At 52.2% G+C, this 25,011-nt stretch overlaps 10 protein-coding genes across 10 annotated transcripts; 7 read left to right on the top strand and 3 right to left on the bottom strand.

The window, feature by feature from the left end:
* Positions 1 to 189: 189 nt before the first annotated feature.
* On the top strand, positions 190 to 1,170 carry LDX57_000507 (uncharacterized protein; the record flags this gene model as incomplete). Its single annotated transcript, XM_046082152.1, has 2 exons — positions 190 to 244; positions 320 to 1,170. 2 exons carry the CDS (start codon positions 190 to 192, stop codon positions 1,168 to 1,170), a joined length of 906 nt encoding a protein of 301 aa, XP_045938109.1.
* A 795-nt stretch (positions 1,171 to 1,965) lies between these two features.
* Positions 1,966 to 4,106, bottom strand: LDX57_000508 (type III PLP-dependent enzyme). Its single transcript, XM_046082153.1, has 3 exons — positions 3,290 to 4,106; positions 2,666 to 3,208; positions 1,966 to 2,593 (listed from the first exon to the last, which is right to left on the bottom strand). The coding sequence occupies exons 1-3, from the start codon at positions 3,645 to 3,647 to the stop codon at positions 2,436 to 2,438; spliced, it is 1,059 nt and encodes a 352-aa protein (XP_045938110.1). The 5' UTR covers positions 3,648 to 4,106; the 3' UTR covers positions 1,966 to 2,435.
* Positions 4,107 to 4,938: 832 nt separating this feature from the next.
* Positions 4,939 to 6,460, top strand: LDX57_000509 (uncharacterized protein; the record flags this gene model as incomplete). Its single annotated transcript, XM_046082154.1, has 4 exons — positions 4,939 to 5,129; positions 5,183 to 5,416; positions 5,488 to 6,283; positions 6,392 to 6,460. 4 exons carry the CDS (start codon positions 4,939 to 4,941, stop codon positions 6,458 to 6,460), a joined length of 1,290 nt encoding a protein of 429 aa, XP_045938111.1.
* Positions 6,461 to 6,947: 487 nt separating this feature from the next.
* Positions 6,948 to 7,277, top strand: LDX57_000510 (uncharacterized protein; the record flags this gene model as incomplete). Its single annotated transcript, XM_046082155.1, has 2 exons — positions 6,948 to 7,133; positions 7,191 to 7,277. 2 exons carry the CDS (start codon positions 6,948 to 6,950, stop codon positions 7,275 to 7,277), a joined length of 273 nt encoding a protein of 90 aa, XP_045938112.1.
* A 2,766-nt stretch (positions 7,278 to 10,043) lies between these two features.
* Positions 10,044 to 10,988, top strand: AKL1_1 (Ark- serine/threonine protein kinase; the record flags this gene model as incomplete). Its single annotated transcript, XM_046082156.1, has 1 exon — positions 10,044 to 10,988. The coding sequence occupies one exon, from the start codon at positions 10,044 to 10,046 to the stop codon at positions 10,986 to 10,988; it is 945 nt and encodes a 314-aa protein (XP_045938113.1).
* Positions 10,989 to 11,006: 18 nt separating this feature from the next.
* Positions 11,007 to 13,175, top strand: AKL1_2 (putative serine/threonine protein kinase; the record flags this gene model as incomplete). Its single annotated transcript, XM_046082157.1, has 2 exons — positions 11,007 to 11,099; positions 11,151 to 13,175. 2 exons carry the CDS (start codon positions 11,007 to 11,009, stop codon positions 13,173 to 13,175), a joined length of 2,118 nt encoding a protein of 705 aa, XP_045938114.1.
* A 425-nt stretch (positions 13,176 to 13,600) lies between these two features.
* Positions 13,601 to 14,284, top strand: nut2 (mediator complex subunit NUT2; the record flags this gene model as incomplete). The annotated part of the gene is made up of 3 exons (XM_046082158.1): positions 13,601 to 13,631; positions 13,697 to 13,793; positions 13,891 to 14,284. 3 exons carry the CDS (start codon positions 13,601 to 13,603, stop codon positions 14,282 to 14,284), a joined length of 522 nt encoding a protein of 173 aa, XP_045938115.1.
* Positions 14,285 to 15,730: 1,446 nt separating this feature from the next.
* Positions 15,731 to 16,867, top strand: LDX57_000514 (uncharacterized protein; the record flags this gene model as incomplete). Its single annotated transcript, XM_046082159.1, has 1 exon — positions 15,731 to 16,867. The coding sequence occupies one exon, from the start codon at positions 15,731 to 15,733 to the stop codon at positions 16,865 to 16,867; it is 1,137 nt and encodes a 378-aa protein (XP_045938116.1).
* A 2,177-nt stretch (positions 16,868 to 19,044) lies between these two features.
* On the bottom strand, positions 19,045 to 21,966 carry LDX57_000515 (M28 family metallopeptidase; the record flags this gene model as incomplete). The annotated part of the gene is made up of 1 exon (XM_046082160.1): positions 19,045 to 21,966. The coding sequence occupies one exon, from the start codon at positions 21,964 to 21,966 to the stop codon at positions 19,045 to 19,047; it is 2,922 nt and encodes a 973-aa protein (XP_045938117.1).
* Positions 21,967 to 22,845: 879 nt separating this feature from the next.
* On the bottom strand, positions 22,846 to 24,713 carry GRR1 (putative ubiquitin ligase complex F-box protein GRR1; the record flags this gene model as incomplete). Its single annotated transcript, XM_046082161.1, has 3 exons — positions 22,846 to 23,187; positions 23,245 to 23,922; positions 23,979 to 24,713. The coding sequence occupies 3 exons, from the start codon at positions 24,711 to 24,713 to the stop codon at positions 22,846 to 22,848; spliced, it is 1,755 nt and encodes a 584-aa protein (XP_045938118.1).
* Positions 24,714 to 25,011: the final 298 nt, after the last annotated feature.

Consider the following 25,011-nt stretch of genomic DNA (forward strand, 5'->3'; position numbering starts at 1 on the left):
GTGTTTCCCCTCTTCTTGTCACTGGTTCTTTACTATAGCATATGAAGAGCTCTTTGCATTGGAGTAGTCTGAGATTTTCTTCTATCGCTCCCTCCTTCTTTATTTTACTTCGTTTTTCCCTCGTGCATCAATTGCCTAAATCGAACCTGGAAAATAAAAGAAAAAACCGGCCTCAAGCCTCGATTCCAGATGCATCACGCCATAAGAAGTATCAAACCCATCAAGCCGGTAGGGTTTACTACCCGTAAGTCAACCATATTCGAGGAACACCATGAGAATTGAGCGATGAAACAAAAACGCTGACAGCGCCTCCAAAAAGAGATATCACGCAGTGTGCCACACTTGGTAGCCAACGAACTCAGCTATGCAAGCCGGCCCAGCCACATCGCAGACGTGTCCAACACTCTTCGGCAGAGAGGCATCCTCAAAGTCAGTCTCCAATTCGAGGACAACTCCAGCCAGTATCTACAAAGACTCCTCCATGGACTCCATGAACAGCACGGACACGGGCTCCCCATTACTCATAGTGCCTCCCGCGGCTGGTTCTGGGACGTGCGGCCCAATAGCACTACATTCCAAACGCCCTCGCACCAGGCAAGACCCGAGACGATGGAAGAGTTCCCCTGGCATACCGACTGTAGCTACGAAGAAGCGCCACCCCGGTACTTTGCCTTGCAGGTGCTTCAAGAAGATCGATGTGGCGGGGGCACGCTCTCCGTGATGAATGTCGGCAGACTCAGCTCCCTCCTTTCACCGTCCACCTGCGCCGCGCTCCTCCGACCGGAATTCCGGGTTAGCGTGCCTCCCGAGTTTGTGAAAAGCGAGGACAAGCAGTATATAGTGGGGAGCTTGATGGCGGTTGATGCAGAGGGCTTGCCTAGTATGGTCCGTTTCCGCGAGGATATTCTCGCCCCGTTGACTGCTGAGGCGGCGCTTGCGCTGGAGGAGATGAAGGAATGTCTGCTAGGGTCGAAGGTGGAGGCTGAGACGCTTCATCTTACGCCGGACTGCTTGCCTCGGGGCTCTATCATTCTGATGGACAATTATCGGTGGCTTCATGCTCGGAATCACGTCAATGATCCTGAACGTCATTTGCGAAGGGTCCGCTGGGATGCGCGGCCTTTTCCGGCCGGTTGGGTGAAGAGAAAAGATTTTGTTTCTTTGTTGTAAGTACGGAGTTGTAGTTAGGGCTTAGTGGAGACTACTTTTTCTACTATTACCTAAGGAGAATGGCAGAGTAGTCTTTAGGAGTAAATTTGACCAACTACTAGACGCCGACAAGAAAAGTAAGTACTGCTATGATAGGCCTCAACGAAGAGGGGGCGGAGGATCAGGGCGAGACCTACAGTAGGTGCATACTTAGGGCCAGTTAGTGTCCGTATTGGATTGTCGCTGCGTGCCAGGCCAGGCCAGGCCACCCGATGTGCATACTCAATCTCGAGTTGTACGATCGCTGGCCTGCAGATCGAGAATTTTCCTAGATGCCAAGGCAATCATATTCTCGTTGATATTGATCCATTTGTTACTGTATAGATAAGGAGTGTCAGTCAGAACCGAACTCGATCTATTCAAAGAGGCGACACTTTCGGAAAACTCTCAATATGCAGGCCAGGGAATGTAGATTACCGCCTTCCTCGAGACTCCTCTCATCTCGCTGCCGATGATCGGGCCTCGAGGGCTCGAACAGCGCTCGTGCGGTGATCGACGAAGGACCCAAAATTTTATTTCTGCTCGGCCCGTCCGGTGGAGCTCGGGGGCAAACTCAGCTTTGGGAGAAACACAAAGAAACAAACAAAAAGAAGACAAGTGCGAAGGCAGAATACGACATCCAATATAAGGGTGGAGAAAGACGCTGGGAAAGATAATCCACAAATCGTTAGCCACGGTGAGATCAAGGGCTAGGTGGTATTCCCTCGTTTAGCTGGATACGCAGGGGACTTTTGTCACGGTTCACTTGACACCGAGTACGGAGTAGACTAAGTGGAGAGCCGGATTGGAGGTCTACATACTCCGACAGATCTGGTTTACGGATTCCAGTACCTAAAATCAGTTTGGCTGCAGTGCATCTGACATCTGTACATTTCGGATTTAGCCGTCAGCATGAGCGGGAAAAAAAAAAATCTCAATGCTTCAGGGTCCCCTGCACGCTGATCCTACTAAATTAAGATTACTGTGTACATCCTTTCGTACCCCGCCAGAGGGCAACAGACTGTGCAGGTCGCTGTTCAAGATCCTCTATGATTGTCTCCGGTCCACTCCGTACGCCGCGTACTCTGCTCCGTTTCCTGCATGCACTGACTGGTGGGTACGATCAATATAATCGGACGATCTGAGACCAACTGGACAATAATGTGGAATGTAGCTACGGAGCCAAAGCATACTGACATGGATCTCTCAATAGCGAGAGGGGTTTAGGGGTTTTCTAACATATCCTTTCACACTACCACCTCGGCGTTGGCCACCTCGGCGCATTCCTGCTCCCGGCAAACCCCAACCAGCTTTCCGTGTCCACTTGAGATGTGCTCCGCGACGTATACGACGTTGCAGTCGCTTGGGAACCCATTGAATTGGGTAGCAGTTGCCAGTGTGTACGCTGTGGATCTTGGTTTAGCTCCCATACCGAACCAGTGCAATAAGGCAAGGCAGAGATCGAACTCGAACTTACCTCCCATATCCGAAAACTTCAACCAATCCCCAGGTTTCGCCTCGCACTCCAACGTTATGCGCTTAGCCACACAGTCCAGTCCGTCACATGTCGGTCCCCAAACCGAGTATACATGTTCGCCTGCCTTTCTGTCGGCCCCATATTTTGTCGTTGCCACAACTACCGACGGATTATACGTCTCGCCTTCAGTCAAGGCATTCATGAAACTGCCATAGATGCCGTCATTCAAATACAGCATGTCTGATCCCGTCACCTGCGTGCATCTGGTTGTCTGTCGTCGGCGAGAGATGACCTTGGTCAGCAGAGTACAGAAGGGCCGCGCATAGAATCGCCCCGGCTCCGCAATCAGTTGAATGGGATCCGGGAATTCTTTCTCAATGGCGAGCCGGAGAGCCGATGCCATGACTTCAAAGTTTGAATCTTGGAACCCGCCCCCCACGTCTAAAACGCTCATGGCGAATCCTAGGTGCTCCGCTTGATTGAATACCCGTCTTGCGTTCCGGACGGCTGCCACGAAGGATTCGGGCTTAGATGCGCCGGATCCTACACGTTTGGTTAGCTGAGTTGTTGTAACGGAAGGTACAGAAAGTTATAAGAAATATCAAGGAACTGGGCCCATTTTACCAATATGAAAGCTGACGCCCTCAACCTCCAATCCAAGTTCCTTTGCCCTCTGGAGCAAAGCCCATGTCGTGTCAAGCGGTGCCCCAAATTTATCGCCAAGACACGCAAGGGCAGTATCATCCTGGGCGTAAATCCGAAGCAGGAGCCTCATATTGGGGGCATGTTCTTTGATTTTATCCAGTTCTTCGATGTTGTCGAACGTTGTCCGCAGGACCCCCCGTTTGGAGGCGAATCGTAGCGCAGAGACAGCGTGGCATGGATGAGCAAAGATGATTCTCGAGGGATCAATGCCTAAATCACAAACAAGTTGCATTTCGCCCAAGGAAGCACAATCAAAGCCAGCCCCAAGCTTGGCCATATATTTGAGTAGCTTCAAGTCGGGATTGCACTTGACGGCTATTTACACTCAGCCCTTGTGCTGATGTACAAGATGGTGAAGACTACTTACCGTAAAAAGGGACAATATCAGGAACGCATTGTAACCAGCGCTGATGTTGTTTGAAGAGCTGATTCACGTCTGCAACCACGAAAGGAAGATCGTGGCGGATGTCATGCTGAATTTCATCTAGTTCCTGAATCCGCTGATTGATTATATTATCAACCAGCTTGCCTGGAGAGATTTCGGTTGAGATCATTGCTGTAACACAAAAGAGAAATCTGTATGGAAAAAGGGAGACGGGAATACGAGTAATAACTGCTCCTATTGTCCAATCGAGGTATATACTCTTGACTACTAGTCAGTACTTATAGGATTTGACTCGGCCATGATGCCTGCTCTGAACACTTTTTGTTTCCCGGGCCTAGGGCTGAGATTTACCGCTGCTGAGCTCCCTAGAGTCCAGTGCCTCAGCTCAAGCATATGCTTAAGCGAGGGGTTTATGGTCCAGTCGACCGGTCTGGGAAAAGGAACAGGCATTGTGCACACACCATTGGGTTGATACTCACTCCGGTGTATGGATCTGCAGCCACTTGCTAACTTGCTACACTAAGGCGAATTTTTACATTATTCTCAGCTGATGAAACCGGCGATCGTGAACCCCGGCACCAGATCGCCTCATCGAACTTGGCTATTTTTTCTTTTTCTTTTTTTGAATTTCTTTTTTCTAGGTAGTACTATACCAACTGACCGAGCGGGGGCAAAGTGAGGCATATACGGCCAATTCTAAACGGAGACTAGCATATGCCATTAGTCAATGATACCTCGTCAGCACATGCAATATACTATCAACTCAACGATGAAGCACATACATCGTAGTGGGTCTTGACTCTCGATTTATATGAGTCTCTTTGCCACAGGGCTCGCGGACTTGCACAAGCACCCTGGCATTCTTAATTTAACAGTAGCGTCAAGTTACCACTAGTATTTTAGCGAAAGACTGGTGCATACATTAGTAAAATTACGCCAGAATACTTGATGACAGGACAATCCCTACATTTGTAATTTTCAAGTAGCCACGGAAATGATTCAAGGCTGAGCAGAGGCAAACAAGTTCTAAGGCAAATGGTGACGTGTCAAGCTTTTCGGGGCTAGGTATAAGAAGGTCGTAGAAGGAACGTGTGCCCACGGGTCTATCATGAATGCCTGAAGCTATTTCCTTGTACCTAGAACGTTACAAACTTCACTCTCTTGATTACTTCCGTTGTCCACGATGACTCTCAAAACCTTTCCAGTGGCTGAGATACTCGCAGTTGCGAAAGTCCATCCGTTCTACAACCCCGATATAGTTTATCCACCTGACCATGAGAAAGTCCAGTCTGCTGTGCAATTGGCAGACGGGCAATCTACGGAAACTACGCGTATCATCTTCGAGTCGCTGCCTCTGGTCAGCAAGAAGGATCTGTAAGCAGGGCTAAGGTTCCATTTCTATTGAGCCGTCACTCATACCTTTCCAGGTATCATGTCATCGAGCGATTGACGAAGGACATGAGCCCGCAAAATGTGTACCGGCGTAGCTCCTATGTCAGCGTCACAGGCGGTGGTTCCGGGGGGCTCCCATTGATGTTTCTGTCTGATAGTAAAGAGAATCGTCAGCAACGCGCGGTGTTTGGCGAGTTTCTGAGCACTTGTGGAGTTGTGGAGCCGCATGATTGGATCATGACGGTGCATGCCTCAGGTTACATGTATAGGTTCGTCTCAGACCCCGGACGGAGGTACAAGCGGAACAGCTGACCTTGACTTTTTTCTTCACGCTGCGCAGGTCCCTCGATCTCATGAGTGAGATTATGGAAAACGCAGGAGGGACCGTCTTCAGCGCTGGCAATTTCATGACCCCCGACGAAGTTGTGCGTGCCCTTGCGCACTACAATATCAACGTCTTGACTGGCGATGGCAGTCAAGTGGTTCAAGTAATTCATCATATTTCGACCCTGTCGGCGGAGAAGCGAAAGGCAATCCAGTTAACACAAGTGATATACACTTCCGAGCCCCTCACTGCTGGTCAGGAAAAGCATATTGTCGCAACATTAGGTCCAGTGAAGATATGCTCCATTCTGGGAAGTGCAGAAGCTGGGCCATATGCGATCCATAACCCGGATCTCACTGGAGAAGCAGGTTTACCAAACCACAAGGAATTTGTGTTTGATACACGTACCATCCTCAACGAGGTATTTCCTAGTTCTGTCATGGAAAGTGATTCACCCACTGCCTTGAAGCCCCTTCCGGAAGGTCAAGAGGGAGTCCTCGTGCAGACGTCCTTGCAACGTCGCCGAAATCCCCTTGTACGCTATATCACTGGCGACGTCGCATCTATCCACCCATTGCCAGAGATCGCGCGATCCGTTGTCCCTGAATCTGAACTGAAATACTTCCGAATTCTGCGTCTCCGAGGTCGTGACCGTCGGTTCAGTTTCAAGTGGTATGGGGTATATTTTGAATTTCAGAATATTGAGAAGCTCATGCAGAGGGATGAATTTGGGATTCTTCAATGGCAGGTTATCTTAGGAACCCATGAATCATCTCCACAAACGGTCCTTGAGATTAGGTTGCTCCGGGAGGTAGCCAGCCAATGCTCAATTTCCCTCCAGGATTTCGTCTATGAGATAGAGACTTTCTTCTTCGTTCTCCCTGAGAATCGACACCTATTCAGGCTGACTTTTGTTCAGGACTTGGGTGGGTTCGAAAAGAGTGGTACGGGGAACAAAGTCATGAAGTTCGTGGATAGAGCTCATTAGCAAGTCTATGACTGTACCTGATGGCCAAAGGCAAGATACACAGACTGTACACCTTTACTGTTCAATTACACTAGGGTGTTCTAGTGCATTTCTTTCCGTCTGTTTCAATGCTACTTACCATACTTAGCATGTAATAGATACTGTGTTCCTCATTTCATGCATCTAGCAGAGTAGCTCGCCGGGATCTGCATTTTGCTCCATGTCCCTGCCATACGACCGTTTTACACGTCATGTAATGATTTTATTATCATTATTCAACGTGCTTAGTTTGTTTTATCGCCCTGAACGGGGTAAGAATGCCCTGCATGTAGCATGGTCATTCAAGCCCTATCTAATGCCACTAGCTGGTCCGTATCTTGTGTGCCCAAGCCATACCCAGGTTACTTAATGTCGTATCCGTCTTTGCACACTCTTCAAAAGATTGTTTAAGCTCGTTATTCTCTGCAACGGTTTATTCAACCATCTTTCTTAGAGGCCTTCTATGAAAATGGGCTCAGAAAGCGTTTCGGAAGCCAACGTCCATGACATACTACAACAAGCAGAACACCCAGCAGAAAGGCGGGAGGAGGCAGAGGATGACCCGCACGATGGGGATAACATTGAATACCCATCAGGGCTCAAGCTTGTCGTAGTCCTTGTTGCCATTTTCCTGTCTTTGGTTCTCACAGGACTGGTCCGTTATATCTCTTAGGGGTTCAACTGGTGGAGGTTATGCTGACAAACTGATTAGGACTTCAACATGATTGCGACCGCGTTGCCCACTATCACCACACAGTTTCAGACAATCGCCGATGTTGGTTGGTATTATTCTGCATAGTAAGCGTGCCATTTGTTATTCCAAGCTTGGCCAGTGGCTCTGACGCACGTCAGCCGTTTGGCCTCCTGCGCCTTTCAATTTATGTTTGGCAAGCTGTACCATCTCTTCCCGATTAAAACTGTATATCTCGCCTCCGTGATCATCTTTGAGCTGGGAAATTTGCTCGGCGGTGTGGCGCCCACCTCTAGCTTGTTGATATTGGGAAGAGCAATCTCTGGTGTTGGTTGCTCAGGTATCATATCTGGAGTCCTCACGTTGGTGTTGCCCGCCCCAATCCCATGGTTTCTGCTTTTGGTAGAACAAACCCAACTAATACAGCTATAGCATTATATCACGAAGCTTTCCTCTTCGAAAACGCCCGCTATTTACTGGCCTGGCAGCAGCGTTTGAAGGTATATCGTCAACTGTTGCACCAATGCTGGGGGGTGTCTTGACTCAGTACCTCTCATGGCGATGGTGCTTTTACATCAATCTCCCCCTCGGAGGCTTCTCCTTCATGTTAATCCTATTATCTTTCCGGGATCCTCTGAAAAGCGACCTCACATCCCTGCCATGGAAGGAAAAGTTTAAACGACTTGACCTGTTAGGAGCTGGCCTCTTCGTCCCCTCTATTACCTTCCTGTTGTTGGCTCTTCAGTGGGGTGGCACCACATACGCATGGGATGACAAACGAATTATCCTTCTCTTCGTCTTATCTGGTGTTTTTTTGGTTGCATTTGTCTGGCAAGAAAGAAGAAAGGGGGATAATGCTCTGCTCCCCGGACGAGTGATGCGCTCTCGAAGCGTGCTTGCCGGCATGTGGTTTGGTCTCTGTAACAACACTTGTTTATCAGTCTTTGAGTATTATGCATGTGTGCCCCTCAACCCAGCCTTATGTGCGTTCTCTTACTGACTGGTCTTCCGGTTAAGATGCCGACCTATTTCCAAGCGATTCACGGTGCTTCTGCGACAGTATCAGGAGTGCTTTGTCTGCCTATTGTGATTGGGCTGACGCTTTCTATCCTTGTTGGGAGTTCCATGACCAGCGCCATCGGATACTATACCCCGTTTATGATCATCAGTGCCGTCCTGAGCCCAATCGCAGCAGGCTTGCTTACAACAATCCAAACGAAACAGTCGTTTGCCTCTCTTATCTGCTATCAGGCTCTTTTGGGCGTTGGCACGGGAATCGGATTCCAGGGCCCCCAAGTGGCCGTCCAGACTGTCCTTCCAGTCACAGATGCCCCGACTGGCATTGCACTCATTATTTTCGCTCAGAACGTTGGGCCGGCCATTTTCGTTTCAATTGCTCAGACTATTTTCACTGGAGAACTACTTGCGCGTCTAAGGGGGATATTACCTCACATGGACGTGCAGTCACTGACAAAGATGGGGCTTTCCGATATAGAAAAACATGTTCCCCCTGTCACTATACCTAGAGTGATCGAAGGGTATAATATTGCTTTGACTACAGCCTTCTTTCTTCCGGTTGGTTTGGCTTGTGCCACTATGGTTGGGGCCTTGGGAATGGAGTGGAGAAGCGTCAAAAAATGATGGGGCTTGGGTACATTGGCTTTGAACAATACTAGATTGCCATGGGGGGCTTTGGCTATTGGTGTCTTTGCCAGTTATGTCAATTGTGTCAGAGTTTGGTGTCCATAGTCTCGTACGTTGGCTTCTCAGGGTACTGGGCCGGATATTTTGGCCGGGCAGCTCAGACATTTCATTAGAAAATAAAAATTAACATCAATAGTTATCAATAAAATAAATATACATTGCATTTGCGGGTTTATTAGTCTCATGTTGAATCATCAGAAGCCAGAGTCCTGTCGTGATGCAAGTCCCCTTCCTTTTAAGAACTTCTATCTTCTCTCTCTATGCTTTCTGACCAAGCTCCCACGCAAGATGTTGAATGGCCATAGTAACAACTAGTTCAACATAACGAGAACCAAAAGCCAACAGTGACCTGACTCACTCACGTTTCCAGCGATATCCGTGCCCGTCCGAGCTCTGTTCTCTGCCTAGCCTCGTAGATTCAAGTCATCTTATCCACCATTCAGAGCGCATAACGTTTAGGAGACTCGAGATTAAGATATGGGTTGGGTTGTCTAGAGGTGACCGAAGTAATGACGTGAAACTGTTCAAGTTGTACATACATAAACTCGGGTAACGCGCAGGAGTCTCGTGACCGGACCTGTTCCTGATGATCAGTTGGAATGATGAATTATTTCTCTCCTTTAATTTCCCCTTAGAACATCCCGAAATATTCTCCTTCTCCTTCCCCTAATTTAACGGAGTAATAAGAATAATAAGGATTATCTCCTGTCAATGCAGATCGGCCAGCCTGACTAAGCGGAGAGGGCCAAACTGACCGCCAACGAGAATCACGGGAAAGCGAGTCTTGGTCGGGGATTCATTCATTCCATTCATCTTCTTCCTGGCCTCCATTCCTCTACTGCTGCTGGTCAGTTGAGGCTCTCTCCTGCCCCAAGTTGTGGGTTGGTCCTCTCTATCGCTCCCTGTCCAGCTCCATCCCTCTTCCTCCACTTCCCCAGCCAACCTGTCAGGTCCGACCAAGTCAGGCACCGACTTGTCTCTCTCTCCTCTCCTCTCCTCTCCTCTCCTCCCCGCCGCCCGCCAACTGTCCTCTGAGCGTCGCCTTTCCCTGTCTTCTTACCCACCTCCACGACGTGGTCTCTATGCAGCGACGGTAATCAAATCGCTCAGTCCGACAATCTTTTATCTTGCCCCTCGAGGGCGCGTTCTCCTCCCTCCTTTCCATCTATTATGTCCTTCAACTCCACTCAGTCCTACCAAAGCCACGCCGCCTCCCATCGTCCAGTCGCCGCTTATAACCCCATGGCTGCAGTGAACGCTCCCGCGGGGACTTTCCTGCCGGGTACCAAGGTCCAGGTGGGAGGTCATCGAGTCGTGGTTGATAAGTACCTGTCCGAAGGTGGATTTGCCCACGTCTACGTCGTTCGGCTGCCGCAACCCATCGATGGAGTGGACCGGGCGGTGCTGAAGCGGGTGGCCGTCCCCGACAAGGCAGCCCTGGCCAACATGCGGACGGAAGTCGAGACGATGAAGAAACTGAAGGGACACAAGCACATCGTCAAGTACATCGATTCCCATGCGTCTCAGCTGCAAGGGGGCGGATTCGAGGTCTTCCTGCTCATGGAGTTCTGCTCGGGCGGAGGTCTGATAGATTTCATGAACACGCGCTTGCAGAACCGTCTGACGGAGCCGGAGATCATCCAGATCTTCTCCGACGTCGCGGAGGGGGTTGCTTGCATGCACTACCTCAAGCCGCCTCTGCTGCATCGGGATCTGAAGGTCGAAAATGTGCTCATTTCCCGCCAGGGGAGATCCTCGATCTATAAGCTGTGCGATTTCGGATCGACCGCGCCTCCTCGTCCCGCCGCTACCACCGCCGCCGAGGGCCGTCTGATCGAGGACGATGTGCAAAGACACACGACGTTGCAGTACCGCAGTCCGGAAATGATCGACGTCTACCGGAAGCAACCCATCGACGAGAAGAGTGATATCTGGGCCCTGGGGGTCCTTTTGTACAAACTGTGTTATTACACCACTCCGTTCGAAGAGGTTGGGCAGATGGCTATTCTGAATGCCAGTTTTAAATTCCCCGCCTACCCGATGTTCTCGGATCGTCTGCGGATGCTCATTTGTGAGTTGAAACTCTGGTGCAACCTGTATCTTGAGTCGTATTGACCGGTTCTTCTAGCCTGGATGTTGAAAGAGAACCCGCAGAAGCGGCCTAATATTTACGAGGTCTTGCGCGAATCCTGTCACATGCAAGGGAAGGACGTCCCTATCCGCGACGTGAGCATCTCCGCAGTCCTTTTTACTCACAGATATCTAACACGCTAGTAGATCTATGCCACTCGTTCCACGTCGGAAGCGCGCCGGTACCAGGAACTACCACCCTCTCCTACCGATGCCCCTCAAGTGGGTGCCGTAATCTCTCCTCCGATTCAAGAGACCCAAACCAACATCCCTGAGATTGCGCCGATGCGACGAGGACGGCCGACACGACCGACGACCACCTCCCAGCATAACTCTGCGAAACCAAGTCCTTCGCCGTTCCGTGGCGGGCCTTCGTCCGCCGACCCCTTTGCCGTTCTGGACTCGGGAACCGGCCATAAGTCTCGGAATTCAACTGACGAGTTCACGAATCGGTTCCCGTCCCTGGACCATTTCAATATCCTGCACGAGAAAGGAGGAAAGTTTGACTTCGAGCCCAACGCTGCGGACGCGCAGCAGGAGGATGAAGACCTCGCACGGCGACTTACCAACGCCCTTGCTGACGATGCTTTTGTCAAACGCCCTGCGTCGGAGAAGGAACTCCCCGAGCCCCCGGTCCAGAGGCGTCCTCAGCCGTCTCCTCTGAAGACCAGACCGACCGAATCCTTCAAGGAGGAGCCTATTCGCCCGCAGGTGCCACTGCACCAGCCTGTTCCCCAGAAGCCCACCATGGTTTCTACGGGTACCATGACCTCGCCTCCTTCCACGCCGGGGTTGTCCGAAACGAAACGTCCGATCTACAAGTTCCCGTCGTCTGATCATCAACGTCGTCCGTCCAGCCAGCCTTGGTCCGGTGACAACGAGCAACGGCTGCACCGGCCAAGCAAGGCCCCTTCACCCTCACGATCATCCTCCAACCTTGCGCCGAACCCTCGAGTTTCCGCCGACCGGATCTCGGATCTTTCGTCCTCCTCGTCCCGACCATCTTTGGAGGGCTTGCGACCGACGAATTTGGACGTTGAAGATCCCGTCGGCCGGTCCAAGTCGGCCAACGGCAAATCTCGGCCGGTGTCGATGCACGCGGGCACCAAGTTCGAGTCCGGCCGCGGTTCCGAAAGCGCGCGCTCTTCGCTCGACCTGCCCCGACCCTCGTATGAGATGGGAGTGCCCTTGCAGCATGCACGCACGGAGGTGGATCAAAACTTCGACCGGGCCAACATCTCGTCCGACATCGACTACCTGCGGGCGCGCGAAGAGGAGAGCAACCGGAAGCGAGAGAAGCGGTATAGCGGGAGCTCGAAGCACACGAAGCGGTCCAGTCTTTCTACGCTGTCGCTGTCAGGCACCAAGAACCGGTTTGCCGGCCGATTCGGCGAGGCGTTCCGCCGATTCGAGCAGACAAATTCCGACAGCAAACCTCAGTCTCCCGCGACCGAGGAGAGCCCCAAGCCATTCATGTCGGTGACCGCCTCCGAACTGGTCGAGCCTCCGGCCGAAATCAGCGACGGCGAGAACAACGACATCTCGCCCGAGATGCGTCGGGAACTCGAGCGGCGGCGTCTGTCGCAGGAGGAGAAACGGGTCGCCAACGCGGCCGCGGAGTACCGTCGTCAGGTGGCGGAAGGAGGTGGCCGCGGCGATACGCCGCGATCGCTTGCCATTCAGGGACGCGTGAAGAATCTGCTGGCCGAAGGCAACAAGCCCGCGCCGCCCCCGAAGACCGCGACGGGCTACGGACGGTACACGGACGAGTCGACCAGCGCTTTGCAGGCAAAGCAGGCCGAGGCGCGTCCCGAGCCTCGATTGAACACGCGGAATGTCGGCCCGGCCGCGTACGGGTCGCCGCAGACGCAGCCCTCTCCAGGGGCGGATCGGTGGGAGGTCCCGTCGAATCTTCCCCGACAAGAGACGGCACGCACGGGCGCGGCGCGACCGGCCGCTCCTCCGAAACCGAAGAACCTGCGGGCGCTGGGGCAGGAGGGTGTGGGTGGTGGTGATGATCGCAGTCCCATCATGCAGGAAGCGCCCGCCACACCGGGGGAGGACTGGGAGGCCAACTTCAGCCGTCGATACCCTAGTCTGTCGGGACTAGAGATGGTGGAGACGGAGATTGAGGCACCCAAATTCCCTAGCCTACGAACCAGGGAAGTGTAATATTTTTTTCCAGCAATGTGTATCGTCATAATGCTTTCTTGGTTGGGAAAGAAGAAGGATTTTGGTAGACGTGTGGTTGAGTGCAGGAGTCAAGGTGAAGGGTCTATAGAGTTGAGGACCTAATCTGTTCTATACATACGGGTATATATACATATATCGAACTATACATATTTCTAGACAATGGCGAATCATCAATCAATCTGCAGTATTCAAGTTTACTATGTTTATTTTATTTTGTTTACACTATACACTGTAGTTCAACAGACAAAGACAAGAATCGGCGCACCTTCCCGAAGTGGCTAGACCGCCCCGGACTGCGCTGCGGCTCAAAGAAACCTTGCGATGGAGATTGAGATTGAGATTCTTATCGCGATCTCCATTCTTCCACTCACTACGCAGTCCTCAGTCAAGTGCGGAAGACCATCATGGCGCCCGTCACCCTCGGCACGGTCGACAGTAAGACTTCTCCTCTCATCCCTTCCTCACCTACCAAAATGATATAACTAACCCCGATCCGAAAGACGACCTAAAAGACGTCATCCAGCAGCTCTTCGAAATCCAATCCGCCGTCCACGGCTACCTAGGTCCGGAGACGCAACAGGAGCTTGTTCGAAAGATGTACCCTCTCTCCCCTTTTCCCCTCCCTCCTTCTCCTTTCTCCCTTTCCACCTACAAATCAATCCAAATATCTAACCTATGCAATAATGATGATTAGAAAATCCCTAACCCAAGGTCTCTCCACCCTCTCAACACACACGCGCGACCCCCCTACAACAACCTTCCCCTCACACGCCACAACCACAACAACAAACCCCTCCGACCTCCCCATCAACACCATTCAACTCCCCCCCGAGATCATCGACTACGTCGACGCGGCAAGGAACCCGGACATCTACACGCGGGAGTTCGTGGAGCTGGTACAGCGCGGGAATCAGGATTTGAAGGGGAAGCAGGAGGCGTTTGCTAGTTTTAGGGATGTGTTGGCGAGGGAGATGAGGAGTGCTATGCCGGAGTGTCGGGGGGAGGTGGAGAGGGTTGTTAGGGCGACGAGTTTGGGGACGGGGGAGGTGGATGGACATGGGGGGGAGGGGGAGGGTGGTGGGAACTAGGGATGGATCCGATGGGATGGATGGGGAGATGATAATTTAAGGGGAAGGGGATGGATTTACCTGGGTACTTTGTACAGCACATACTGTTTATTTTGCGTGCATGCTTGGATCCAGACTGACGGGGTACATTCATACATACATACATAGCTCGGGATTGGAAGGCAGGAGAGAGAGAGAGCGAGCGAGAGAGGGGGGGACTGATCTACTCGGTGTAGATGGTGATCGCCGGGTCGGAGGATATGTCTGTTTTTCTTGCGTTACCCTTTTTTTTCTTTTTTTGTTTGGGATTTCTTTTTTTAATTCGGGGCGTTTGTGATGGACATGGATGGAGTTTTCCGGACTAGAACTAGGGACGGGGACAGAACTGGGATCCGACCAGGGACTGGACCAGCAATCGGAAACGATCGATGGAACTATTTTAGGAACCAGAGTCACCCGCGGAGTCGGGATCACTCGATCTCTAGTCGTTGAAATGAGTTGTCCTTACACAGCAGATTATGGTTGCAAGTTACCTGCTGAGGTTGCAGACGGGCGGAGTATAGCTCATTTAAAATGATTGTGTCTTGTGTACTGTTCCTGTGTGCCTGCGTGGCAACTGAGCCGTTGCCCGGACCGGGACCAGGGCTCAGGGTGGTCCGTTCTATTTTCTCGCCCGGTGGCGTGTTGATTTGATACCTCTCAGCTCAGTCCAGACGAGCGAAAGGAATGAATGCCTCCCCTTGCGCCCACACGTGTAGAGCGCCTGAGAGATCAGGCACGTGGGGAGGTAAGGGGTTGTCTTCATCTCTTCTATCCAAGAGAGAAGAGAGGATGAGTAGGTCAAATCGATAGTCCGGATGATACTTTTCGTCTCCGTAAGGGCCGTCGGTTAATGACGTTTGTGACTCCGCCGAAATTCCCCGCATCGAATCCATCGCGGCTTGGCGAGGACAGAGACGAGTGCCTGGAAGTGCAGGAAGTGTAGGACAGATGAAGTCCCCAGAATCTCCGCCCCGGACGGGCCCTGCTGGCTCACCTGACATCGGCTCATCCTTCGTTTTCTGATTTCATACCTCTCTTTCTCACCTCTTTTCTCTTTTTCCTAGCGCCTTGTTTTTCTTTGCCCTCTTTCTTCTTCCCTCTCCTCTCCTCTCTCCATGTCCTGCCTCAGCCGTCTCGCTTGTTTGCTACCCTGAACACCCTACCCTAGTTCACCCTCATTTTTCACCCATTCCTTCTCCCTCTCCTGCTCTTTTCCCCTTCTCTTCCCTTCCCTTCCCTTCCTCTCCTACTTCCCCTCCACTGTTCCCTTCAATTCCTATACCTCCCTCATCTTCTCGCCTTCTCGTCTCCGTCCATCATGCCTCGTATCCCTCCGCCTTTACTTCACCCGTAACTGTTCCGTCTCTCTCGCTCTCCCGGTCAGCCTCGTCCAATTTCTGACTCCTACCCTTCCCGTCTCTCGACATGAGCACTGGCGGTAGTCAATCCCCTGGCGATGGCATCACCGGTGGTTACACCGGAGACAGTTTGGCCCTCAAAGTGGCCATTGCAACCTTGGCCGGCATCACCTGGTACAATGCCATCGAACTCATCATTCTCGTCTTCGTCACCTTCAGCCAGTTCTCCGGCCTGTACTTTTGGTCCCTCTTCATCTCCTCGTCCGTCGGCTTGGTCCCCTACTCCATTGGTTTCCTGCTCAAGTTCTTCAACCTCACCGACCAGACCTGGCTCTCCGTCACCTTCATCACCGTCGGCTGGTACTGCATGGTCACCGGCCAATCCATCGTGCTGTACTCGCGCCTGCACCTGCTGCTCCCCAATCATCGAATCCTGCGCCGCGTCCTGACCATGATCCTCGTCAACGTCGTCATTCTGCACTTCCCCACCACCGTCCTGACCTACGGCTCCAACCTGTCCCACAACCTGGCCTACCGTCGCGGCTACAACGTCATGGAGAAGATCCAGATGACCGGCTTCTGCATCCAGGAGTTCGTGCTGTCCGCCCTCTACATCTGGGAGACCACCCGCATGCTGCGCCTGGACCCGGACCGCGGCAAGCGCAAGATCATGTACCAGCTGGTGGCCATCAACCTGATCATCATCCTGCTGGACGTCGGCCTGCTCGTCATCGAATACCGCGACCTCTACATCATGGAGACCATGATCAAGGGCGTCGTCTACAGCATCAAGCTGAAGCTGGAGTTCGCCGTGCTAGGCAAGCTGGTGCATCTCGTCCGCAGTCACGTCTGGAAGACCGAATCCGCCACGCGCAACCGTGCCTCCGACTTCCCCGATTTCGTCGATGCCACCCGCGTGACGTCCGACCTGACGCACGCCGCGCCCACCGGCCGACGCCGATCGCACCCCTGGATGGACTCGGATGACGTCTCGATCGCCATGTTCGAGCATGCGGGTTCTGCCTCGGGTCCGACCATTCGCGACCAAGAGACCGGGCACTCGGAAGTGTCCCACTCGTGGAGCGGCGAAACCCACACCAATAATAGTCAGGGCGATCAAGAACCTAGTCCGGTGGATTTTACGGATCCCTGGCATAAACAGAAGCACATAATCCCAATCAAACGATATGATCATCCGGGGTGAAAGAACTGAAAAACAAGAAGAAGAAAAAAAATCATATACCTTTGAGATACCCCTTTTTTTGTTCTGCAATTGGCTCCAATTCTTTGTCGGCATATTGCATACATCCATTACATCATATTAGCGTCATGCATCTGGAGCGATTCTAGATCGAACATATCATCGAACGAGATAACGACTTACGACATCATGCCATGTCAAATGTTTGTTGTATGATTTTACCGTTTCACGTGGTCCGTGATTGGGAAGACGGAAGCAACCGAACCAGAACCAGAAAATCAGAACCACTGACCACAACTGGGGGCCGGGTCTCGATCGGGAATCTGGACCTGAAACAGAGTTCAGGGGACAAAGACAGAAACGGGACGGGAAGAAGAGACAATGAAAGTTTCTTAGACTTGATCCTCCGAGCCTCACTTTCCACGCAACGGCTCAGCACGACCGGGGTTTCCCGCCCGGTGATTTCAATGGTCGATTGACGGTTCAAAAAGCCCGGAAAGAAAAGAATCTGGATTCGGAAGTTGGAACAAAGAAAAGGGCAATAACGGTCGCATTTTCCCGAATGTCCGTGCCCGGCTTGGTTTAGTTCTGGTGACCTTTTCCCTTTTTTTTTCAGGGGAGGAAGAGGATGGTCGGTAATAGTTCATCGGTCTAACCTGCGCCACCCAAGTCAATCTCTGATCTAGATTGAATCGGGGAAGGACTAACTGAACTATATCGCCGCTGTTATTTACCCCGAGGTCCGAGTTGAGTGGTTGGCCTTCTGACTACGGCCGGTGGCTACTGACTTCGCCGTTTGGATTCCTTCTTCCTTCCTCCCTCTTCCCAGACGAGGTACATACTTACAGTATATCTATTCTTCCTGTTTATTGTTGATTGATTGATTGCTTATTGTTGGTTATATATACCCCTTTAGTATTTATCGTATCTTCTAGCTTGTCTATCTGTCTATTCACATAATATACTTATCTACACTAATCTACCAGGTAATATACAGATAGATGAATCAAATCCTAAGAATTATTATTCTATAATCTAAACCAAAATGATCGTTACTCATACAACCAAAAAACATAGACATCGAATAATCAATCAGTTCAATTGATAAGCAGGAAGAAAAGAGCTAACTTAACTAAGTTACTAGTCAGAGTCGTTCAAGTCCAAGATCAGATCAGCCAGCCCAAGAGCACCTGAAAAGAAAAAACCGAAAGGAAAAAACTGTAACTACCGTAATCAGCCTAAATCCATCGAGCCAAGCCGTTTGCTATCTATCCACTTTACCTCACTCATTTATCCATCCATATATATCCATCTGTTTAGATAGGATAGCTAGAGATGATCATGATTTATCTATCCATTGTTGAGCACAATGTATCTTGTAAGTAAACAAACAATCAATCAATCAATCAATCAACTAGTTACATACTCACCTCCTGTACTTGGTTATGTTGCGTCAGTGCAGGAGGTGTACTGTACTTACTGTAGGTAGGTCGATAGGAAAAAATATTGACCAATTATGCAGTGAGGTATCAAACATCTACCTTACCTGACCTTCCCTTGCCCAATCTATCCCAACAGGGGTAATGTGTCCTGTGTTGAGTTTAGTTGAGTTGAGTTGTAAGCTGTGCTGTTTGCTGTCGTGTTAGGTCCCGCCCTCCTTAGATCCCATGGATCATGTATGTACCGTACTTTTGGTCAATAGCTCAATATCTCTGTAGGTCAGCAGGTACAGTAGACGGATAGGTAGATAGGCATGCAGGCACAAGTAACTAGGCCAACGGAGGTAGAAATAAAGTGGTAGTGGAAGTGGACTAGACCGCTACTTACGCACAACAATCCAATTGAAAATAGATGGTTGTTGATCGCTCATTTCAAAGGTAAAGAAGGTACATACCTAACTAATCCGTATACGGAGTACATACCTTAGCAAATGAACAAGTAACTACCTAACGACCTAACTAGTATCTCAGGCCCCAGTCTGGACAGGACAGACAGAAACGAATCAGAAGCAGAAAAAAAAAAAAAGAAAAAGAAAAAGAAAAAGAAAGCTATCTAGTCTTACTCTGTAAACTAGAACTAGAATAAAACTAACAAATAACCGAAAGAAGGAAACACCTAATTTAACACCCTACTAAACCATCCATATTCATGCAAACATCAAAGCCAACGCATTGTTCAAACTAAATGCTAAACGCCCGACTTCCCTCCACCAATCCATCCGTCAGTTTACTCACCGCTACCCACACCGGCGCGAACTGCATGATTTCATCCAGGGCGGGAATCAGCCCGACCTGGTTGTGATCGCTCCAGAGGCACACGACACGCCCGCTGAGATCCTGGTCGGCTGCGTCCTGCTCCTCCGTCCATTCGACGTCGACGTGCCAGGTTCGGTCCCAGGTGCGGCTCCACAGCCGTACCTCCCTGATGCCCGTGGGGGAGGTGTGCGGGAAGCGAGGATCGACGGCGCCGTCGTCAACGTGGAAGCCGGAGATGGGCCGGTCAAAGACGATTTTGCAGGCGCGCGTATTTAGCCCCGACACCTCGAAGCGGGCCCGCGAGTCATTGGTCCACCGGGAGATGTTGAACGAGACCCAGTCGGCCATTGGTGGTTGGCGCTCGTCGGGGTGCTGCGCCGCGACCAGGGGAGTCAGCCCGGCCCAGGCGCACTTGCTGCGATTGCCAAGCCACGCGCAGCTGACATTTTGTCCGGCGGCACTGGGGAGATCCTTGGCCACGTCCTCCACAAATGGCAGCATGCCCGTCAGCGACGCCTGATTGCTGCCGTTGTCTAGGTCGACCTCCTGCATGAAGTAGAGCTTCACTCGGTTGCTCTCCGAGAAGGGGAACGCAACCAGATTGTACACCAGCGTGCCCAGCAACACCAGCAGTAAGAACATCGGCAGGTGGTAGGTGTAGCGGTGGATGAAAGGGAGGAGTGGCAGGAGGAGGAGCGTGGTCAAGACGGCCACGGCGATATATACGAACAGGCGAGGGCTGCCGTCCTGTCCCGTCTGGTGGAGCGCACTGGTAAGCAGTAGCGCAAGAGGGCCTACCAAAATCAGGACGATCGGCGCGATGAGGAGAAACTGCAAGACCCATGTCCATTTGGGCAGGTGCAAGCTCCAGGCCTGCTCGCGACCGTAGACCTGAGGGTTCTCATCCTCCTCGTCTCGATCCGTGTAATACCCATGCTCGCCGGCCACCCGCACGTAATTGGCAAAGGTCGTCCGTTGTCCACCGCCCAGCAGGGACGTCGACTCCGTCGGCTCCTCCTCGGCATCCGGATCGGTTTCGTCTTCCTCTCCCCCTTCATTCTCCTCCACCCCATCGTCCCGGTGGCTGTGCGCCGTGCCCAGTCGACTACCGTAGCTGCTAGGCCGCCTCGAAACCGGCCGGACCTGGTTGGCATACTCTGTCTTCCGCGGCAGGGAGAAGAGCTCCAGGTATGAGATCCAGGTGGCAAGGAAGACGCCAGAGTACAAAAAGAAGATAAAGTATCCTCCCGCTAGTCCTCTCTGATGAATGTAAACGGTGGCAATGACCTGTAGAACCCACGCCACGACAAACAGCCACGTGAGGGTGTAGACGCGGTGCAAGGCCGACGGTCGAGCGAAATCGGCTACCCGCGAGACGAACCAAGCCAGGAACAACCAGGCTGAGATCATCATGCTCCAGACGGAATACTCGCTACTATGGACGATGAATGGATTCACCTTCGTTACCAGGTAGGCTAGCCCCACGGTGACGCCGGTCGGAATCACAAACAGCGACGGGAACCGGAAGAAGCCCCGAAGACCTTGCAACGAGACCGTCTCGAGACCATCCTCCGACTTGGCTGACGAGCGGAACAGGTACATCTTGTCGGCTCGCGTGAGGGCGATGCTCGTGAAGAGCAGGGTCAAAGGAGCCACGATGAGCAGCGTCACCGACAAGGCAAACAGTGTGTGCAGCTGAAACACGACGAAGGTACTGCCGAACAGGTCGAACCAGACAGCTTTCGATCCGGTGCCGCTGGCGATCTTGTCATGATCCCCAGACGCCGGGCCATCAAACTGGTTGCTCGCGTCAGATACCAATTCCGTCGTGGTGGCCACCGCAGCCGAGAGCATATGCCAAAGCGAGTCCTTGCTCGTATGTCGCGCGTCATCCTGGTTCGTATGATACCTGGCTCGCGGCTCAATGAACGCCACATCCAGCCCGCGCAGCCCTAGATCGCCGTTGAAAACCACATAGTCAGTCTGGCTGCTGATCAAATGCATGTCGAACCCGTTAGCCGCCAGCACCGAGCCGAACGGGTGCGGCGATTGCAGATACGGCCGGGTCACCTCGGTGTCTGTGCTGCGGAAGAGGGCCGCGCGACCGCCGGCGCCAGCACCCTCCAGGTTCAGGAACGTATGAGGCAAGCGGGAGATCGGATGTTGGCTGTACACGCGCGCTCCGTTCAGGAAGTCCTCCTCGCCATTGTTGAACAACACCACCAGGCCCCGTCGCGGGGCATTTCCCGGCGCCGTGAAGTATTTGATCAGCTGCAGGCAGGTTACGACGCCGACCCCGTCATCGGTGGCTCCGAATCCCGTCGAGACGCTGTCGTAATGGGAGTTCACCAGCACCCCTCCCGGGTCCTTCGGCGTTCCGTTCGGGTCCTCCCACCACTCGTCCTGATTATCACCTGGGCGCCGAATATAGACGATGATATTGGTGCCTTCAAAATATACCCCGAGCTCGGATGCAGTGATCGTGCTGCCGGTGAATGTCAGGTTCGAGCGGTTGTCGTCGAAGACGAACACGTCGGGTTTCTCTTCATCAGGCAATCCCGGGGACGCGGCTTTCACGATCTCGTCGATCCGGGTGAGCAGCCAATCATGGACGACGTCGTTGCGGCGGGAGTTGTAGGGATGGAAACTGCTGGAGAGGATCTGAAGATCGGCCCAGGCCTCGGTGATGTTCAATCCGTTCGGTTCGGAGCTAGGAGCTGACGGCACGATGTGGTGGATGACGAGCAGAGGGATTACCAGCGCCAGATACACAATCGCGGTGATGATAGTGACCGGCCATGGAGTGAATGCCAGCGGATTGACCCGCGACAATTTGGTATGAGCCATGAACAAGCTCTGTTTCGTCGAAAGGACGAAGAGGGTGAGAGAAAAAAGCAGTGAGGAGAAGATGCGGAGGGAAAGAAATGATGCAAGAAAGCGGAAGGCGGAAGAGACTAAGACACTAAAAGCGGGGAGCCTTGACAGGTGACCCGCGCGGGATCTGCTCCCGCGTACCTCTGCCGCCAAATTTGTATGGCCGAGTACTTTGTAGCAGGAGACTGCCAAGTTACTTTCGATTCTCAATTGTGGATATGTGAATGTATGTAGTCTCTGGCTATGGAAATATCAACAAACAATATGCGCAATATGAACACAGAGACCGCACCAGCCCCAACGCCATTTTGATTTTCCATGCAAAAGTGTCCATTAGGAAATAGTGGGAGATGCAACGGTGCCCCGTACGTATATAAATCCCCCCGAGGGGATCTATCCTGGATTGATGCTGATGGAATCTCCGCCAGCGGTGCTGTTGGTCCCATCCATGCCGTCTCTACTTGCTACCACACCGCGTTGGCTGGCACCCTGGTTCCAATAATGTTCTCGAATATGCCTAAACCCGAACAATCATCCCACGGGGATCATAATAATAAACAGAAGCAAAACACCCTCCCGAGTGGTAGACCGCTACCAATGCACTTGCCAGCCGATGAACTGGCGAACAAATCCGAACCCTTGTCAAGGCCTCGGCCAAGATCATTTGATAAGGGAGAGATAGGAAAACAGCCGAACAGATGAATAGGAAAAGAAGGAAAGTGGTAAAAAGAGATAGATATCAAAAGAGAAGGAGAAAGGAAATCAGGTAGAGGCTGGTGAATAGGGCTAGAAATGGTCAAAAACAGACACGCTCAAGTAGAAGGGAAAAGGGAGGACAAAAGAGGGGTATCATCAGGCTTGAGGATGTCCGATGTCAATGTAATCGTCATCGTTAATAGCAGTCGCATGCAACAGGCCGGTCACTTGGCCCTCTTCTTCGTCTAGTTCATCGTCGTCGTCATACATGGTAACCTCGGTCAGATCCCGCTGAGGAGTTACGTTTCGGTTGAGGTAGTCCCGGAGTCGACACACTCCGTCGCCACTGAACACGCAGAACACATCGCGTTGCTGATGAGTGAATTCCGAAGGTGCTTCGCGACAGAACATGGTGAGCTCCGGGCGCAGGAACTCCTGCACGCCGGTAAGACTGAGGTGGGTAAGTCGAGGACAGTTGTTAAGCAACGCATGAATTCCCTGCTCAAGTCAGTATTTTCCTTGACTTTCTCAACATGATTCAGAAAGATCACTTACATCCATGGTTAACCTGATGCAGTAGCTTAGATGCACTCGCTCCAGGCAACTCACTCCAACGGAAACCTTCGGCCGTGCCAAAGCCAGGATACTGTCGTCGGTGATCAACTGACACTTGACCAGTCCGATCCGTCTTAGTTTCGGTAACGTCGCCAGCTGCTGAACGCTCTCATCCGTCAAGCGGTTACAACAGGCCAGGTCGATATACCGGATCCGGTTGCAGGACTTCACTAATTGGATCACCGCGGCATCGGTGATGTTTGAGCAATGACCCAGGTGGACATAATGCAGATTCTTCCCAAGTTTGCAAATAGCCCACACCGCGCGGTCGGTAATAAATCGACACTTCGCCAGGACCAAGTTTCGCAGGCGAGGGGCCGCCTGGATGATACGTTCCACGGATTCATCGCGAACATTCTCACACGCCGTCAGATCCAAAATGCGCAGGCTGTCCATGGAATGGTGCCTCGGTAGATCTAAGAATGCCATATCGTCTATCGAGGTGCAATGAGCGAGTCGGAGCTCACGGAGGTTGGGCAGGGTGGCCATGAGAGAGGTAACGGAGGAACTGTTGACAATGTTGCAGCCGTGGAGGTCGATCTCGAGGATAGCCGGACAGTTCTGGGCGAAGGACAAGATGGCTCGACCGGTAACTTGGGCGACGCCGTTGAGTTTCAACTAGACCGAAGTTAAAACACAAAGCATACATGTTCATCTAGAAATATTTCACTCACTCTTTTGATCTGCCGACAATTTTGCGACACGACGATCAACGAGTCGTCCGTAACCTTGATGCATCCGGTGATATTCAGCCCTTGGAGGCGAGGGCAATTCCGAGCCACAGCGTACAGGGTGTGGTCCGTCAGAGAACGCAGTTCCGACACGTCCAACGCTTGTAGATACCGGTTGCCTTCCACCACATCCGACACGCCCTTGTCCGTCAGCTTGGAGCAGTTAGTCAACGTGAGACGCTCGATCCGTTTGCACTGCGCGAAGGGAATCACGGTGCCATCGCTGACATCCGCCGTGAGGGCCGAAAGGTTGAGTCTTCTGATGAGCTCCGAGTAGGGAAAGAAAGCGTTGGCGGCGCCGACGGATCCCGTGATGCTTTTCATGTTGGTCCAGTTGTTACAGGATGGCCGGTGCCATAGTATCCCAACGCAGTTCGCGGCCCATCCTCGACACACCATCATGCAACTTAGCATATCCCTTGGCGCACTGAGTTTCGAGAAGATGGCGATCAGGATCTCGGGGGGCAGGCGTCCGATCGGCGGGAGCATCGCTTCATGATCGATGTGGTGGCCGTTCAAGTCCCGAACGGTGCCGAGCCCGACCGATGATTGCGAGTCATTTGCCTGGGAGGTGAAGAAGTCGGTATCGTCGTCAACTGTTCGGTCCGGGGATGTCGAGTTCGAGGACTCGGAGGGGGCTTCGCTCGAGAATCGAGCGGGTTGCCGTGAGCGGGGCATGAGGGCTGCGGTCGAGGATCGAATCTCCAAAAAGATCGGTTTTGATTTCCGGATAATGCTGCGATTTGTCTATCTCACCAACAGAGGAAGACTGGACGGCATAGACGGGAGTATCCTCAGAAAACCATAGAGACAGAAGGCCGACCGAAGGGGAGGGGAGGGGGTGTAAGCCGGGCGGAGCAGTGAATTTGCGATCGCTCCTTCAACCCAATATGGAGTAAGGTTGGGTGGACGCGGGTGCGGGTGAAGGTGACGGATCAGAAAGCTGCCTGACCTTGTCCAGGATGTCTAAAATTAG

The sequence above is a fragment of the Aspergillus melleus genome, assembly GCF_016097325.1.
Source record: "Aspergillus melleus strain CBS 546.65 chromosome Unknown contig1, whole genome shotgun sequence".
Taxonomy (NCBI): Eukaryota; Fungi; Ascomycota; class Eurotiomycetes; order Eurotiales; family Aspergillaceae; genus Aspergillus; species Aspergillus melleus.